Here is a 19282-nt window from a genome sequence, read left to right on the forward strand (position 1 = left end):
ATTCTGATCATTCATTTCATTTCACAGTATTGTACTAAAATTTACAAAACTCAAGCTGTGTGTGCCTTATAAAGAAATTATTCCTGAATAAAATATTATATTTGGGGCAGCATTTAACTTTCTATTCATATGTTTTTAATTATATACTAAGCTCCTTCTAACCTAACACTTTAGAAATTCCCATATTTCATGTTTGTGTTCCAATCCAGCCCTTTTCAGATCGTATAGCCTGACTTGGGGGCAGAGGGTGGGAGTAAATATACATTCTCCAAGAAATTCAAAAAGCATGTGCCTTTGCATGCATATGTGTGCATGTGTGTGCAGAAAATATTTTGCTCCCTACACAATAGAACTGTCATATTAAGCTAAGAATGTAGTCTATCCCAAAGAAATCATGCTAGACTTGCAAAGTATTATCATTCTCTGTTATCTATATTTTATGTGGTGGTTACATTATAAAGAGAATGATAATAAAAGTCTTATTATATTAGAGTTTTTGATATTTTTTGAAGTAGATGGTTAATATGATATGAAAAACTCCATTGTACTCTAGATAGTTTATGTCTTTAAGAGTACACATGGTATAATGGCTTACTTATTTTACTATAATCCATATTTCATTATTTTTACATGATCATTTGTGTATTTAAATGGTATAGTATCATCTCAGAGTTTACTTTTATCTTAGAATTTTTCTCACTGAAATTAGCTGAAGAATTTCTATTGCCTACTTAATGCTATGTTTTCTATCAAATATATTCCTCTCAATTCTGCCTGAATAAAGGTGAATAACACATAGCATTTCATGAACAATTAACTTAGTCCAACAATGTTTTGCATCTGTAGAAGCTGTTATCACTCCTTGAATTTACTCATTATTGCATCTTTATACAATACTGATCTATAGAAAATGCATAATAAATTTCTGTTAAATAAATGTATATATTTAATCATTCAGATTTAATGATAATTTTATATGCATTTGATGATGAAATTCTGAGCCTACTGAAAATATCAGCTTTTAGCAGTCTATTTGTACAATAGCATATGAAACACATACAGGGTGAAGGGTATGGGCTCCAGGGGTATGTACCTGGGTTTAAGTTGTGGTCTACCACTTATGAGCTGCATGACTTTGGACAAGTTAACTTTTTTCCTCCAGTTTTTCAATGCAAAATGAAAATAGTTTGTTTAACTTAATACATGACCTAATGAAGCACTTAAAACAGTGTATTGGCACACATATATAACTGTTATTAGTAAAGGCATATTTATGCACATGTAAGCACCCACATATATACCTTCTCACATAAGCACTCATACTGAGATGGAGCCATAATGACTTGATATTGCCTTTAGAGGTGGTACTTTACTTGCTGGATAAGCACTTCATATAATAATAACCTCAAAATGTATAGATTTTTGGGATAAATAATTCAATATTAAAGTTAAGAAATACATGGAGCAACGATCACTGTGAGATATGGTTATAGCATAGGACCCTCTATGTAAAATAAGCATTTATGTGCACACGGTGTGTATAATTTTCTTTAAAGAGAGCAAAGAGTTTTAGTTCAAAATGTTCTTCAGTGAAATAAGATTAATTCACTTTGAAATATTTCAAACTTTAAAAATTTTATTTATAAATTTTGTGATGTATATTATTTCTGTAGATATAACTTCACACATATATTTTTATGGATTCTTTTGTTTGAAATCTTTTTTTTTTTTTTTTTGAGACGGAGTTTTGCTCTTGTTGCTCAGGCTGGAGTGCAATGGCGTGATCTCAGCTCACTGCAACCTCCGCCTCCCGGGTTCAAGCGATTCTCCTGTCTCAGCCTGAGTAGCTGGGATTACAGCCCCACCACTACACCTGGCTAGTTTTTGGTATTTTTAGTAGACACAGGTTTCACCATGTTGTCCAGGCTGGTCTCAAACTCCTGACCCCAAGTGATCCATCCGCCTTGGCCTCCCAGAGTGCTGGGATTATAGGCGTAAGCCACTGCGCCCGGTCTATTTGGCAATTTTTATATCCTAACCAAAATTCTTGGTAGGCTAATTTTATTTTCTCTCTGAACATCTTCAGACATTTCAACTGACACCATATTTTAAATATATACTTAATTTTTGGATAGTAAGAGATTAAAATGAGGAATGCTATATGATAGTAGTTAGAAAAAGAGTTCCAGAAACATTTTGTTCTGTTTTCTTTCTTTTGGGTAGGGCATGCTTAAATCTTGTTAGCACAGTGAGTGTAAAAGAGTCTAATCTTTCGCCAAGTTAATGTTAGCCTGTACACTTTAAGGTTTGTTTTTTGTCTCTCCAAATGATCAGTATATGCAGTGCTAATTATTGGAACTCTTAAATCAGGCAGAATTGATCATAGTAATTCAAAATTAGTAAATTTTATTTTAATAAAAATACGCAGAATTGAAGACAAGTCAAAGCTGATGTATCCATAATTGATATAGTCAAGTCAATATCAATTATCATTTTGCTTAGAAGAGTTACAGCACGCCTTCCTTGAAACCTCTTACCTGGCAACTTAAGCTATGGAGCTATTTGAAAAAAAATAAACATAGTAGAATTTTTCATTTGCAAAGGAAACATTACTCCTTGCAATAAGCTCAGCACCACCATTGACATTTGTGCACACTGTGCACTGCACAAAGCAGCTCAGCCAAGGGGCAGGCACAGTTTGAAATCCAGCTTCTGCTCCACTTGCCTAACTAGGAGTCTGGCAGGGAGCTTCATCTGGATTGAAGCCTCCTCTAACTGATCCAGTCCCAATTTGGGCCAGCAGGACCCTGAATAAAGTGCATGCGGTTTACTCAGAAGAAAACTACCAAGTCTTTGTGGTGAACATAATGATCTGAGATGAAAATAGCACATCCAGGAGCAGAAGTAGAGTGGTCAGTAGGCAGAGTCCTGGAGAGAGACCACAGTGGGATAGAGTGGACAAGTAGTAGCTGACACTGTGGAAATAAAGGGGATCCCCAGAGAGCGTGTAGAGGGGAAGAAAAGACAGAAATGAGGATAGGGTTAATTATGAATTGCAGAAGAGGGAAAGGTCCAGGGAAGGAAACTGAGAAAGCCTCATCAGTCGAAGACCCGCAGAAGAGTGTTGCCAGTGAAGCTAAGGGAGGAATGCGGAATGTGAAATGTTATTACTGGGTTTGCAAGTAGAAAGTTATTCAGTAACTTCGGTAGCCTGGTGGTTTTCAGTGCAGCATTTGCCATTGTTTAAGGAGTGACTCGGTATTGAAAATGTGGGGAGAGTGAAAACAGAATACTCTTTCTGAAACTTTGAAGTCACAGAGAGGAGGGAAACAGGCCAAAGATGTCTGCCTGTGTTTGAAATGTGAGAAAAACATTTCATTGAATACTGTTCATTTCCTCTCCAGGAGACTGTGCAAAGTTTTTATTCTTCTATTAACTCTTCTTTCCTAGTGTCATGAGTCAACACATGAGAAATTGTAGTCACCCCAAAAGGCACAATTTCTAGTTGAACTCTACCCTCATAAGCACTCATTGGAAGCATGTTGAGTACACAGATATCTGTGTCTTTTTTATTGCTATCAGGCTATTTAGCAAATACTAATTTTGGTCCTGATGTCTTGTTAAAGGCCTTTGTTGCAGAAAATATGCTAATGTATTTATTGGATATTTACCATGTATAAGGCACAAAGCTACACATTTGAGAGGAAGGGAGTGAAAGTAATATTTACAGAAAACCCTACATTCTTTTAATTACTTTCTACAACTTGCATATGAGGTAATTATTCTTTGCTCTAGGTTACAGATGTGGAAACTGAGGTTCAGAGAGGTTAAGTCATCTGCCATAGGTCATGTGGTAGTATATATTAAAGCTTCCAAAGTCAGTGTTTGTTATGTTTCCCCATGTACCTCTTTTCCTACCCTCAAGGGCCCTAGTATTTTATTAAGAAACAAATCTTATTCCCAGCAGGGTGAGTTAAGTTTCATAAGAGTGACACAAGTGTTTTAGGAGTTCAGAAATAGGGAAAGGACATATTCAAAGGGTAGTCTGGTAATGCTTTGGGAAGCGAGGTCATGGATATAAGTCATCAATGATGGCTATAGAGATTGTGAGCTTCTGGGAGAGGTGGAGATGGGACTGTACTGCAAGAACAAAATTTTCTTCCAGAAACTCAAAATTCTATTTTTTTTTCCAAGTAGCTTCATAGCTCAGGCTTCCTGGTAAGAGGTTTAAGAAAGGTATCCACGGCCTGGTGCAGTGGCTCACGCCTGTAATCCCAGCACTTTGGGACGTGGAAGCAGGTGGATCACAAGGTCAGGAATTCAAGATCAGCCTGGCCAAGATAGTGAAATCCCATCTCTACTGAAAATACAAAAAATTATCCAGGTGTGGTGGTGGGCATCTGTAATCCCAGCTACTCGGGAGGTTGAGGCAGAGAATTGTCTGAACCCAGGAGGCAGATGTTGCAGTGAGCCAAGATCACGCCACTGCACTCTAGCCTAGGCGATAGAGCGAGACTCCATCTCAAAAAAAAAAGAAAAAGAAAAGAAAAGAAAGGTATGCTTTAACTATTCCAAGCAAAATGACAATTGATAATGTTTATTCAGGAGAAGGAAGAAGGACGTAAGTAAAGATAGAGAGAAGGTCATTCTGAGAATAGATGATATTGAAGACAGGCTGGAGAAGAGGCTCCTTGTAGAGAACTGGGGAAGATAAGGCAGAAAAGGAAAATTAGGAGCAGGTTATAGAAGGCTTTGGTCACAGGTAGAAGTTAATGCTTTATTTGGCATGAATTGGAAGAGCATTTTAAAATAAATTTTTAAATTATTTAACTACTATGGGAATGTTCAAAGATTCTCAAAAGGAGGAGAAAATAGTATCATAAATTGACCTAGACCTATCACGCAGCTTCAAGAAACATCAGTTGCTAATCTTACTTTTATGAATCCCTTTCCTCTCATTTATTTTGTTTTGTTTAGTTTTTGCTGGAAGCGAAGCTTAGATATTATGTCGTTATGTTTACAAATACTGAAATATGAATCTCTAACTGACAGAGGCTTTGGAAAACATAACCACCATTTTATCATCAACCCTAATAAAATTAACAATGATTTCTTCATATCAATACCCAGTCCGTATTTACATTTCACCAATAGTCTAAAAAATGTCTTTTTACAGATGTTTTGCTAGAACCAAGACCCAAAGCCTGCACTTGGCATTTAATTATTAAAACTCTTCAGTCTTTCTTATTCTATAGTGGTCTTCCTTCCCCTTATTGTTCCATGAAATCAGTTTTTCTAGGACATTTACTCTATATTTAGAGTGTCCCACATTCTGGATTTGTCTAATTATTTCTTTTGGTATTATTTAACTTGTTCCCATATGTTCTCTATTTTATTTAAACTACGGGTTACATTCAGAAGATTGAGTAGGTTTGGCTGAATTTTTAGGAAAATCTGTAATAAATGTATAGTATAATTCTTAGTTCATTATATCAAGAAGTACATGGTTGATCAGGAGGTCAAGGTATGTTGACCTGATACCCAGCAACCTTTCACCAAATACATCTATTGAAGATTGTTGTCTATGGCAACTTTTTCATTGTAGATTACAAAATGGGCCCCTAAAATTCTTTCAGTTGAGGAATAATATGCTCAGCAATGTGATTTAGAAAAATTAACCTGACAAAAGTATGTAGGATGGAGTAGAAGAGGTAAGGCCAACAGAGGCTTGTAGATTATTCCAGTTATCCAGGAACAAGGGTGCAAGAAACATGAAAAGATGGCCATAGATTCAAGGGATTTTGTGGAAAATGAAATCTATAGGACTTGGCAATAGATTAAGTTAAGTGAATCAAATATAATACTAAGCTTTTAGACTTGGAGGAGCAGTACTGTGTTTAACAAAAATAGGAAAGTCAAGAATCATGAGTGGCTTGCAACAAAAATTGAGAAATTTGGTTTGAGAATGTTGAATTTGAGCTGATGATGGTATATGTTGGCTAATACATCTGGTGATCAGTTGAGAATACAGGATTGCACCCTGGAAAAGAATTTAGAGCATAAGTCAGATAATAGTTATAGCCTTAAGGGTATATATTTCATAGCTGATGAGGGAACAGTAAAAAACAAAAAAGGTTTAGACACAGATTTGGGCAATCTGAATATTTACAGGTTTTGTCAACCCCATCTTCCCAAAACTCCAGTCTATTTGGTTTTAGTTTAGCCAGAGATAACTCCTGTCTCGTGCCTGGAAGACTGGTTCAGCAGTTTTCCTTCCCATAGTTCAACTTTCTTCTTCCTAATGGAAAGAAATGTCCCCAAGATCAGTATGTATTTCAACTCATGTTTATTTTTCCCAAAACAGACTGTAAAAATATGACGTCTATTCTGCTACCTCCCTCTCTGTCCTCTAATTCAACTTCCTTTCTATGACCTATCTATTGTTTAGGGAGACAGTGAGGAAGAAGATAAGACACTAAAATGAGGGAGTAATGGGCAAAGTCAGCTTTGCTTCCCCTTGTCTTTAGGAGAGGGCGAAAGAACATGTTTGAAGGGCATAGAGAAGAATCCAAGGGAATGGGAATGATTGAAGAGACAAGTGAGAAAAAGAATAACTAGGGCAAGGTTGGGGAGCAGGCACAGAAGTGGGTAGGTACAGTTTTACCTTCACTCCACAGACAGAAGGATGAAGGTACAGAAGACTCTGAAGATGGGGAGTGTTGTAGTAGAAGCTTGTATTAAAAGCCTTTGATCATCTTAGGCATCGACTGAAAAGGAGGGAGATCCAATATACATTGGAAGAATGAGAATGGTAGACAAGCCCTGAGAGTCAGACTCTCCTAGCCTCATCTGAGAGTCATTTTTTAATTCCTTCTGAGTATCTCTTTAGACTCCACAGAACATCCTACCCTTATCCTGTGTTGTGCTCAGCGGCCCTTCGTAAAACCTATATTGCTCTATATACTACTGCAAATGAAGCAAAGAATCGAACTGACCAGCAAACAATGTTTCTTAAGTAGCCCGGGTAAAATTATGTTGGGACGATATATTAGGAAACATGCTGAAATTGATGATTGTAGATTAAACCCAAGGTATAAACATGAGCATATCTCTGAATACATTTGAATCGTTTTGAGGACAGTAAGAGCATTGTAGGATAGATTGCACCATTAGCTGTAAAATCACAGGGTTACTAGGGCATTAAAAGAGCAAGTTGATACTTTCTTTCGACAAAAGGAATGTTTAGGATTCCAAGTCTTTCACCATGGAGTTCATTTTATTTGACCTCTAAAAATAAGTTTAAAAAAAAATCAAAGTTAAACAAAGAAGTTTTAGCAATTTCTTAAAACATTTAAGGTAAGGAATGATGCTAGGAAGAAGGGCCCCCTTGGTTTTGATTGGCAGGAGCGGTAATTTGACTGTATTTAATTTGCATTGTGTTAGAAAAGAAAACCAGAGAGAGCGTCCCTGATTCCTGCTGTTTTATAAGCCTTTAACTCCATTGAGCTACATCAGTCTTACTTTTGAGAGTCCTTTTTTAATGTTTGGTTTTTCTAAATTTTCTTTCGTGCTAGACCCACTAATTGCTTCCTTATGGCAGCTGCTTATGATTTAAGACTGATCATGGGCACATATAGTCCCTTGTTCAGGGCTCAGATGGACATCACAAAAAACCTTATAGTTAGGATCTTACTGTGGAAAATGCCCAGAAAATAATAGCCATAAAAATTTGTTTTCTAGTAAGTGAGGCTGGTTTTGATATTTTAAAAGTTTCTGTTTATACCCACCCCCTCTGCTTGGTCTCTTTTAATCTTCAGTGCACACTGAAAGGTGTAAAGTCTGAAGCTATAAATCTGTTTATAGCTATAATTCCCTTCCCTGGCTTAGCAGAGTTTGACACTATAATAAACACGGTTCTTCTGCAGCAACATTGAATCTGGTTCTTCTATAATTCTTTATATGTTGCTGCTTTGAACACTGAGAGTTTTATTGCATTCTTTTCTTTCTGGGCCTTTCAATTCAGCAAGAACTGGTTGGGCACCTACTCTATGCTAAGGGTGACTAGGTGGTTTTAGGGTCTGATGTTTAGTCTATTTTATTCATAAAAGTAATGTGGTTAAAACTACGATGAAGTTTATTTGTTTTGTTTGGTAATAGCTCTTGAATGATAGAGGTAGACTATATTAGACCTTCATATTCTCAAAATATTTTCAACCATCCCCCAGGACATTTCCCAAGGCATTTTCTTTTGGTTTAGGAAATCGATTGTGTTTCTTTTTTGTTTTGTTTTATTTTGTGTGTGTGTGTGTGTGTTTTTTTTTTTTGAGACAGAGTCTCGCTCTGTTGCCCAGGTTGAAGTGCAGTGGCACGATCTCAGCTCACTGCAACCTCCACCTCTCCGGTTCAAGCGATTCTCCTGCCTCAGCCCCCTGAGTAGCTGGTATTACAGGCGCCCGCCACCACGCCCGGCTAATTTTTGTATTTTTAGTAGAGATGGGGTTTCACCATGTTGGTCAAGCTGGTCTTGAACTCCTGACCTCATGATCCGCCTGCCTCAGCCTCCCAAAGTGCTGCGTGAGCCACCATGCCTAGCCAGGAAATCTATTGTATTTCTTTATCCTCAAGTCAAGTATCTGGAAAAGAAATTTTATTTTATGTTTATGATAATTAAAATATTAAAAATATGGAGTCTGTACTTGATAATTACCATTATACTATGGGTAGGACAGGCATTTTATAAGTTGCTTCATGTATAATATTTTATTTTAGCCAAACAGTGGGCATTATTTTCCCCATTTTACAGATTAAGAAATTGAGGAACAAAGAGATTAATTAACCATTTAAAGATCACACAGGTGATTACAGCCAGGATTTCAGTCTGCATCTGTTTGACTCCAAAACTCAAGCTCTTAACTACCAAGATACTTTATTTCATGTACTGCATTTTAAAGTAGCTCTCAAATTATACTTTCACTTTTTTAAACTTTTTACTGAAGCATTTAAAAAGATATTAAACGCAAGTATCCACACACACAATTTATCTATACTTACTATAGGGGAACTCCTATGATTTTACATCAGTTTTTTCAGAAAACTTTTTTTAACTTTAAAATTTTCACATTTGTAGTTGAAGCTATTTGCAAAGTTGAAAGTCTATAAAACAATGTAGTGGTTTGAAGAAGAAATGTCTCTAAAAAATATATGCCAGTAAAACAGAAAACTATGTATGAATTTAAGGTGAAAGTAAATACTCGGAAGAACACATGTTCACATTCTAGTTGGGGGTAAACCTGTACTACATAAAACACTTTTTTCAGAAGTAGAGTGGATGTATCCTCACCTAAATACCTAGAATCCCTATTTTTCAAGTAAAACACTAGATTTTCAATTGTTAATACTATTTGCAATGTGATTTTCTGCAGTTTTGGATACCTGCTAAGAAACTGTGGTACCAAATTCAGTTTCCTTATAAGTGTGGGGTTTGCATATGTGTGTCATTGGCACTATGAGCCAAGTTCATCATGCAATTTAGGGAGTAGACAGTAGAATTGAAGCTTCTATCCTAGTTGTACAAGAGAAAAACTGGATATTCCGCTTCCTTCCTTCCTGGGAGATTGTGAACATTGATAACGTTTGCTTGTGCCTGAGCACATCAGAGAGAAGACCCACGTCAGGCGTGCGGTGACCATTGAGGTTGTGCTGTGCTGCTAGAGAACAGCTTGTACAGCAGACTATCTTCTTTATCTTTAAAAGACTAGGAAACTTGTGGAGTTTAAAATAGAGTAATTCCATATTCAGTTTACAGTTGAAAAAGTAGAGGAAAGAAAATGTGATAAAGGTGTCCTGTATTCAGAAGTTAACATGGAAGAATGGTGGCTTCTGAAGGGAGGCAGTTATGACTACCTCTGTGCTGCTTCTGCTCAACGGTGATGATAGAGAATGTTTTCTCTCTCCTCAGCTATTTCCAATTAGGCCAGCCGAAGCTGCCAACACTGTGGATTTGAAATATAACCCTAAAACCAGATTTAAGCTCTATATGATTCACTTAGCTGTGGAACTGCTGTGTTTATCTGGGTTGAACCAGCTTAGGCCAATGTTTGTCTGCAAATGCACTAAATTGTGAACCTTGAAATGAGTAGGACTTGTTAAAACATGTTGACACCTGTTAGTGGCCCCCGTGTCCAATCAGTTAACTAGTCTTGTTGACTTTTACCTGAGAAATGTCTCCTGAATCTAGAACTTTCCCTGTGCCTCCACTAGCACAACCTTAATTCAAAGCTTTACCATCTCTCTCTTGGACCAAGGCAAACACTTCCTAAGAATCCCGAACACCCCATGTTCTCAGAGTTCCACAAAACAGAGCACACTGCGTCTCCGCACTCCTTGTTACGTTGATGATAGAATCCAGCCCAAACACCCAAGTGTGGTTAACCAGCCTTTGAAATCTCTTTCCTGCTATTTTCTATCTCCACTCTCCACATGTTCCACCCTGAACTCCTTGCTCTGACAACGTGGTATTTTCTCACAACTGGGCATGTGCATCCCTTCTCCCCAGCCTGCTTCGCTCCTCCTCCCTCCATCCCCTTGTTTCCTGGACACCTTTCAAGAGCCAGTTCCAATAGCATCTTTTCAACTCCAGCTCTCCGTCCTCTTTCTGCTCTGAACTCCCACAACACAGTATTTAGTCCACTGATTGTGATTATATTTACATGTCCCTCCTCCAGACGCAGCGTACACCGCCTGGCTGATAGTGAGCCAGAAATGCTTAGAGAATGAAGCTTGCTTGTCCTCATTTCTATAGCAGTGAATAGATGAATCAGAAGAGATTTCGTTATATTTCATGAATAAAAATAAACTTATCTATACTTTCCTGGGATAAAAGTCATAACCCCGTTCTTATTCCAGGAGCTCGGGCTGCCAAGAATTCCCAATGTTTGCTCCTTTTCCACTTTTTTCTACCTCAAGCACAATTTAATTTTGTTTTCATGATTGTCATCTTTTAAAAACTATTCCTGCCTTGATTTTTTCCGGTTCAAAGCAAGTATAATTTATACTTCCAGTAAATAAAGGACCATGATTGGGTTACTCCGGGCCTGTGAATATATCTCTCTTTTCCAGCTGTATTTCCATTGCTGTTATGTAGATTGAAATTCAATATTTTCCTGAAAGTCATTCATTGTGCCTCTCTTTGTTTTCAGTTTAGTTTTATCATTTAATTGAAATAGACAATAGAGGATAGAAAAAAAGCTAAAACCTTGGTTACTTAAACAGAAGTAGGTTTGAGGAGACTTAAATTGGTATAGGCCAAAACCCACATTAAAGACTTTTTACAAATAGAAGGGTGGTTCCTGCAGATTCTGAATGTAAAGCCATTTGAACAGGGGCTAATTTGAAGTTTGCCATGGAAATTTATAAATCCTTTGGTAGGAAGTTAATAACATTCCAACAATGCCCTAAAATAAACGTTCTAATTACTAACAACAATAATAAATAAAAACTTTATTAGCACCCTTAAGTACTTATTTCTGCAATTAACTTTAGGATTCATTACACACAAGTAATTCAAAAGATCATTTCAAATATTCCTACTTATTTATTAAAGTGGGGCTTATAAAAGACCTGACTATTGGATTCTAGACCAAACCAGGACAAGAGTCCCCAAAAGGGCCTTCTATAGAGCTGTGACTCACTATTCACTTCCCTATGACTGCTGATTTTACCATCTTTCCTTTCCATTGACCCTAACCTTGTTGGAGCCACAAAGTTTTATCATCGAATAGTTACCAACCAGCCATTGGTACTGTCACCTGAACAATAAATATGTCTACTAAATATTAGATCGTTGAGCTTGGTTTAGTTGGAAACAGCAATGTGCCGTTGAAAAATAATTTGTAATTCAAATAGCCATTAATTTTTATTGCTGCCTATCCTTTAGTTAATACTAGTTAGCTTTTTTAATGCTAAAGATAGAAAAAAATCATTAATACCCCAATTTTAATTTTAAAGGCTAATGATCAAATAAACCTTTCTTTCATTTGTAATTTTTTGACCTAGAAAAAAAGTATGGCTTCTAAATTTTGGAAATATTATACTATCTGTGTTTACTAAGGTAGCCCACTTTGTTCTGCAAATTCAACCCATATTTTCAGTGAAGAGGGTCCAATTCAGAAAGAAGAGTGGGATTTCAGTCAGAGCAGAAGAAAACACCTGCTGTTAATCCCAAGTGCACAAGTGGGGGCTGGAGCGTCCGAAGCAGCCCCTGCAGCTGTGTGTGGAGGTTGACCTCGGCTTTGCTTCTGTCCTAAGCTGGCAGGTGCCAGGACGCCATACTGTCTGCTCAGAAACACCCTCTTTTGAGGCAGCAATATTTATTGCTCAATTGTGGGTGCAAATTTTCATGTGTTCATGAATTAAGCATCCTTGCTCAGGGTAAGCTGGCTAAAGAGCTCTAGGTGACACGTGGATTTGGCATGAGTAATTGGACTTTGAGGAAAAGGGTTGTCTCTGTTCCTGTCAAATAACTTCACAAAAACTTTGTCCTTAAAGATGCTGTGTAACCTAACAAGGTGCCTTTAGAGGACTGGTACAACGGGAGATGTGGCCTCTGAAATCTCACTGGCAAAAGCAAACAAAGTTTAAAGAGAAACCTGGGAAGGGGGTGGATATGGAGGCTGGGGAGATGTCCATAGTAACAGTTGACCTTGATGTACCTGAATTTTCTGGAGGTCATTTATTCTTAATGCTAGTATGTGGAAACTGTTTGCCTTAGACACTAGGCTATTTAGCTTTTCCAGGACAGGGACCATGTCTTTCCAAATCAACCTTTCCCAACATATGTGTCCCACCAGTGCTTACAATGTTGCCACACTGTATAGACATTCAACAAATGTGTGTAAAAATCAAAATAAAGTTAACTAACATGCTACTTAAATCAAGACTAGAACCTCGATTGTATTTTTTAAATTTGGTGATATCCTCTCATTATTCTTTTCTTTGGCTTTCATCTGCCCCACCGCAAATAAAATGCTACTTGTATAACCTTAGTAAGCATTTTGCATTTGTTAAAAATAATTGAATAAAGTCCTTAAACTTAATTTTCCAGAGATGAACACACAGACCGTACTCACTAATTACTACTTGATTCACGGAAAACAATAAAAATGTTAAAAATTTATTGCAAACAAAATTGTTTCTCTTTCCTCTTTTAAATGGCAAAATGATTTTGGGGGTAAGAGATAAAAAGGTTTTATAAAGTTGATTCCATTATCTTAGTCCCTTCTCCCCCTCCTCACTCCTCCTCAATTCTCCTTTCTCTCATTTTGAACTTGAGACGTTGCGACCAGTGTCTGTGACACTATGGAAAATGCAGTGGGAGGCATTTTAGATGGCCCTTGTTGAAGGCAGGCACCAGATAGGTATCCTTCTTTCTGAGACTCTAGTTCCAGAGCTGTGTTCCAATACTTTGTGTCAAAACCTCTGCATTCAAAGTCACACATACTGGGTTAAAGTCCTGGCTAACTCACAAGAAGCCTAACATTGATAGTCTTTGAGTTTCATTTTTGGTGTCTGTAAAAGGATTTTCATAATACTTTCCTCATTGGATTGTGGAAAAGATTAAATGCAATAACAGGTGCAAAAGTTTTTTATCAATGGTAAAAGATACAAAGCATAGGACATGGTGTAGTTATTAGTAATTTTATGATAATTTCACAGCTGTTACCAGAAGGGCCACACTGAGAATGAGAATTTGGTGCAGTTCTTCTGTAGCTGGTACTTAGCAGAAGGAAATGTTTTGGAAGGTGGAGCATTGCTACATTCCCACCTGCAGTGACATAGAGTCTCCACTGGCACCTAGGATGGGGTACTTTGCTAGAACCTGGGCCCATTTCCTGTCCAGCCTTGTCCTTTTTCCTCAGCCCTGCTGAAAATGGAGGTGAGAGAAGGTGACTCTGAAATGCTCCAGCTCCTCAGGTGGGCTGAAACCAAAACATGACTTTATCTTTAAGAGCTAGAAAAGATAACATAATCAGTGCCTCTAGCATTAGTATTTCTGTTCAAAGGTAAAGAAGATCTCAGTGAGGCCCAGGAATAGACAGCTGCCCAACAAAATAGAAATTCCTGTAAAAAGCCACATATATAGCATCACTTATGACAAAAGTAATACTGTACTATAATGGGGAAAAGGTACATTTTCAAGAAATGGTGTTTGGTTAATTTGATATCCACATTTTAAAAAAACATCTTGACTTTTACCTAACATCATACACAAAATCAGTTCTTAATAAATTCAGATTTAAATATGAAAGATAAAATAATGAAGCTTTTAGCTTTTAAACTAAACATAGCCCTCTTTATGACATTGAAGTAGGCAAAGATTTCTTAAGTGGAATATAAAAAGGGACAACTATAAAGGATAAAAAATGTTAAATTGAGTTTTATTAAAATTAAGAACTCAGAGGTATTCATCAAAAACACCTCTAAGAGAATGTAAAGGCAGTAAACAAAGTGGGAAGATATATTTGCGGTAAATATATCTGACAAAAGACTCATTCAAAATATATAAATAACTCTACATCTACCTACGTACATATGTACAATGTATAATATATAATAGATAAAGAACTCTAGCAAATCAACAGGACGATTCAGTAGGCCAAGGACAAAAGGCATGAAGAGACACTATGAAAAAGGATGCAAAATGGTCAATAAGTGTATTAAAAGGGAGTTCAATTTACTGATCACTGGGTAAATACATATTAAAACATGAAGCGAAATTACTACATCACCACCAGAATGCCTAAAATGAAAAAGATAAAAAATATCAAGTATTGGTAATATGGGGCAACTGAAATTCTGTACATCACTGACGGGGCTTAAATGGTAAGAATCACTTTGAAAAACCATTTGGTAGCATCTTCTAAAACTGAACATATGTATAGTCTATAACCTAAACAGTTCCTTTTCTAGATATACACCCAGCAGAAATGAATATAATTTTTCACAAAAGATGTGAATTACTATGTAGCACCTTGTTTTTTTTTTTTTTTTTTTGAGACAGTCTTGCTCTGTCGCCCAGGCTGGAATGCAGTGGCATAATCTCGGCTCACCTCAACCTCCACCTCCCAGGTTCAAGCGATTCTCCTGCCTCAGCCTCCGAAGTAGCTGGGATCACAGGCATGCGCCACCACACCCAGCTAATTTTTGTATTTTTAGTAGAGATGAGGTTTCAACCATGTTGGCCAGGCTGGTCTTGAACTCCTGACGTCAGGTGATCCACTTGATTTGGCCTCCTCAAGTGCTAGGATTACAGGCATGAGCCACTGCACCTGGCCATAGCAATATTTTTATAATAGCCAAGACCTAGAAATTCCTGGAAACAAATGGCTGCCAACAGTAGAATGAATAAGTAAATGATGATATATTCACCCAGTGGAGTATTATAAAGCAGTAAGAACAATCTACCACTACACACAAAATTATGGATGAATTTCACACTAATTAAGCAAAAGAGGCCAGACTCTGTGATTTTATGTACATAAAGTACAAAAACAGGCAAGCTAATCTATATTGTCAGGGGTCAGAATAGTGGTTACTGTTGGTGGAGGGTAGTGACAAGGAAATGTCCCAACAGGAGCTTCTAACTTGTAAGTAATGTTCGGTTTCTTTAACTGGGTTCTACTTGCATATATGTGTTGAGTTCGTGAAAATTTATTCAGCATATTATGTACTTATGACATGATATGTACAGGTATATATGAACAAACATATATGGTTATATGTTTCACATTCTAATACGATCATAGTTTAGAAACCAAAATTTCTTGTGAAACCTCATTGACAGCTATCTCTGTATTCTTTGAATGAATCTTTTGACTAACCTGACTGATCTATTCAGTTTACAATATCTTTTTTAAATTAAAATATTTTTCTCTTTTTTTTTTTTCAGGGCCCTCCTGGTCCAAAAGGTGATAAGGTAAGAAAATGCATACCAGAAATAAAGTTAGTGGAGATCCATATTGGCATGACCTATACTGTGTTATATTTTGATCTTTTTAATGAGCATCATGTATATATTTTGGCTAAAACTGTTATCTCACCTTTCTATTCTACAGGGAGAACAAGGTGATCAGGGACCTCGGGTAAGTTGTGCTCTACCTATCCTGGGCAGAAGATTAGTTTCTAACTCCAAATTTATTGAATGGAAGTACCCCAGCTTCATAATTGCCTTTGTGCCACATGGTTCAGTAATGGCTGGCAAAAATACCATACCACTTGTAAGTGAAAAAAACTAACAATTTGGATGTATTCTGTTGCATTATCTTTACTTGATGCCTATAAGTAGAAAATTCTACAATAGTTAGACATACTGACAAAGGGCCAGAATCACATTTAAGAGGCAATAGCAGCCACCTTGCCAGTGACTGTTGAGTCCTTCAGATTTGCATGAATTGTTTCGCAACATAGAGGCCATATGGATTTCTATTGAATTTGGCCTTTTGCTGCAGTTAAACTTTACGTGCTATTGCATAAATGTTTTTTTTTTTTTTGCAGATAAAATTATCAATGCATTTTACATATTTGTTCTTTGCCACAAGTTTGCATAATACTTGTTTGAATTTCTAGCTTTTGTAGATTTTTAAGCACATAAAAGGTGTAATACAATTTAGCACTGCAGGGAGGAGGGAGCATTCTTTTAAGCTTCTCAGATGTGACCCTTTTAGCCATTATAACACAATGGTGAATGCTTTGTTGTTACCTTGGTAGTGCCAAGTCCTCTACTTCACATCTGTGCCTTATTACCCAAATGTTCAGACATACTGTTTCAATGATGTAGTGGCTCCATTCAACATACCTCTCAATTTTCTCATGTCACTATGCACAAAAGCAAGTATTTAGTTGAATAGAGTAATTTTTTACAGTGGAAAGGCTTATTTAAAACTTTCAGGTTGAAAACAGAAACTATGTAGGTCTTTCTGTAAAATTCACTGTGCTTGGTTGCTTATTAAATGCATTTTTACTGCATAGAGATATTTTTGCAAAAGATGCAGTTGATGCAAACTTGAAAGGTTTGTAGTTGCATTATCTCCTCATGTTTCTTAAACTAGATAACAGTTATGCTCTGATTTGTTATACTTTCCCTTTTGTTCTTCAGCCACTTCTTCATATAGGAATACTGGTTATGCTTCACAGCATTTTGTTTCTCATGGCAGTTACTCTGGCTGATGACTAGCTTCACGCCAAAAGCTCATTTTAGGAGATTAAACACCACGTTATCCACTGTCATGGATGTGAAGAAAATAAGACTCTTATAACCTTAAGTGATTAGAATACAGCCATTTGCTCCGTATGTGGTGATTATTTCACATGACATGTCTCTTCATATCAAGTATCATTTCTTTCTACACGCAATATCAAAATCACTCAACTTCCCCTTTCCAGGTAAGAGGGAAACTGTTTCCATTCTGAGAAATCTTCTTTTGGCAAAGGAAGTGAAGGGTGGTTCACAACTTAGCTGTCATCAGTATGCATGCAGTCCTTATTTTCAAAAAGGTGTGTTGGCTTTCATCGTTACAAAGAGTGATGATTGATTATAAAGCTAGGCCAAATTTTCAGGATGAAACCTGAAACCATCTGAAGTTCACCTGGTTTCATGTTGCATTACAAACTAAGACTTGGACCAGGTTCCTTGAAAGTTTGGCCAAAGTTCATGAACTACTTCGACAAACCCAGACTGCCTTTCATACAGATTTCAGCCAGTTTTCACACTGAATGGGGCCAAGTTTCACTCAATTCAGAGCCCATGTAGCATTTCAGGTGGAAAGTGGCAAAAAGTGATTTCATTTTCCTCTGTATTTTGCTTTGTATTGAAGGAATTTGGATTGAATTCCTAATATAGGATGAATCTTCATGGGTACAAATCTAAATGTCCTGGAAGGTAGAGGCGAAAGAGAATGAAAACTCACTGACTCACCTGTCTTTTCTCAAATTCCAAGCAGGTCTCATTCAGTGCTCTTAGAATTTTATAAACATTACTATCTAGTAAGATAGTATTAACTACATATTAGGAAATTGGTCATATCAAGATAGTAAGATGAAGGTTCTATATTTCAAAAAACATCAAAAGTAAGAGTTGGAAACATCTCCAATTTTAATGAAAATTAATTTTACCCACATTCTCTGTTTAGGCACAGTATTCTTGCTGATAATGACCAAAGGCTCTCTTTTTTTAAATCTAGAGTTTGTATTCCAATACCCTGTCCATTTTCATCCTGTTGCAGATTTTGAATTACGCTTTTTACCATTTGTTTCCAATAGTTTATTTCTTCCCACAATTAACAATAAGAACTCCAAACTCCATCATGTCAGCTCTTTGTCAGGTGAATTTCCATTATGAGACCTTTATCATTTTCTTGAATATTTGGAAGTTTTTTCTCTTTGACTCCCCAAGTATCCAGTGGGAATAAATTAAGCCATAAGAGGTAAATCAAAGCAGGAAAAACTTGAAGATCATATGGAAATTAAGAATGTGAGACTATTTTTAAGTACTTGGACATATATTCAGCAGTATATATTGAGCAGCTACCATCTTTAAGATACTGGGCTTAATACTATAGACACAATAAATGTGTCCACTTACCTCTCTTTTCTACTAACTACCAAATTCGACTTACTTTCATGTTCTTGATTACTTCAGTGGCTTTCCAATTAATCTTTCTATTTCCACTCTTAACCCTGTATAATCCATTTTCTACACAGCAGGCAGAGAGATCACTTGACTTGTAAATTAGATCATGTTACTCCTGTGTAAAACTTTAGAATGAAATCCAACCTGCTGTGCTTAGCTCTTGCCCATTCCCACCAGCTCATCTCACACTAGTCTCCCTTCCACCTACGACACTCGACCAAACTGTCCTCCACTGCACTTTCACCCAACTCAACAGCTTTCCATTTGCCTGGTCTTCTTGTGGTCTTCTTGTGATTGGGTTCTTCTTATTCTTGAAACTTCATATCAAATATCACCTCCTCTGAGAGAACTTCTTTAACTACTCAATCTAAAGCAGAGATTATTCTATCTTGTTTATGTATTTACTTGCTCATTATCTATAAAATATGCCCCCCTCCCTCCTTAGATCCTATATTCTGTAAAAACAAGGTTCTTCTCTATCGTGTTCATACCACCTTCACATAGAATAGTGAATATCCAATAAACATTTGTTGAATGTATGAATAAAATACTGTTATATCATTATGGCCCTCAAGAAGCTGATAATTTCATGGGTAC

At 36.8% G+C, this 19282-nt stretch overlaps 2 protein-coding genes across 2 annotated transcripts in view; one reads left to right on the forward strand and one right to left on the reverse strand.

The window, feature by feature from the left end:
- Positions 1–19282, reverse strand: part of MCUB (mitochondrial calcium uniporter dominant negative subunit beta) — a 1088652-nt gene that overhangs the window by 687035 nt on the left and 382335 nt on the right. The gene's annotated exons all lie outside the window — the stretch shown is intronic.
- The window catches only part of COL25A1 (collagen type XXV alpha 1 chain), a 490679-nt gene that overhangs the window by 320149 nt on the left and 151248 nt on the right, over positions 1–19282 (forward strand). Inside the window, exons 7-8 of the mRNA XM_050791058.1 lie at positions 15947–15973; positions 16113–16139. Of these exons, the coding sequence (XP_050647015.1) occupies positions 15947–15973; positions 16113–16139 (54 nt within the window). The remainder of the gene's footprint in view (positions 1–15946; positions 15974–16112; positions 16140–19282) is intronic.

Source organism: Macaca thibetana, chromosome 5 (assembly GCF_024542745.1).
Source record: "Macaca thibetana thibetana isolate TM-01 chromosome 5, ASM2454274v1, whole genome shotgun sequence".
Lineage (NCBI taxonomy): Eukaryota > Metazoa > Chordata > Mammalia > Primates > Cercopithecidae > Macaca > Macaca thibetana.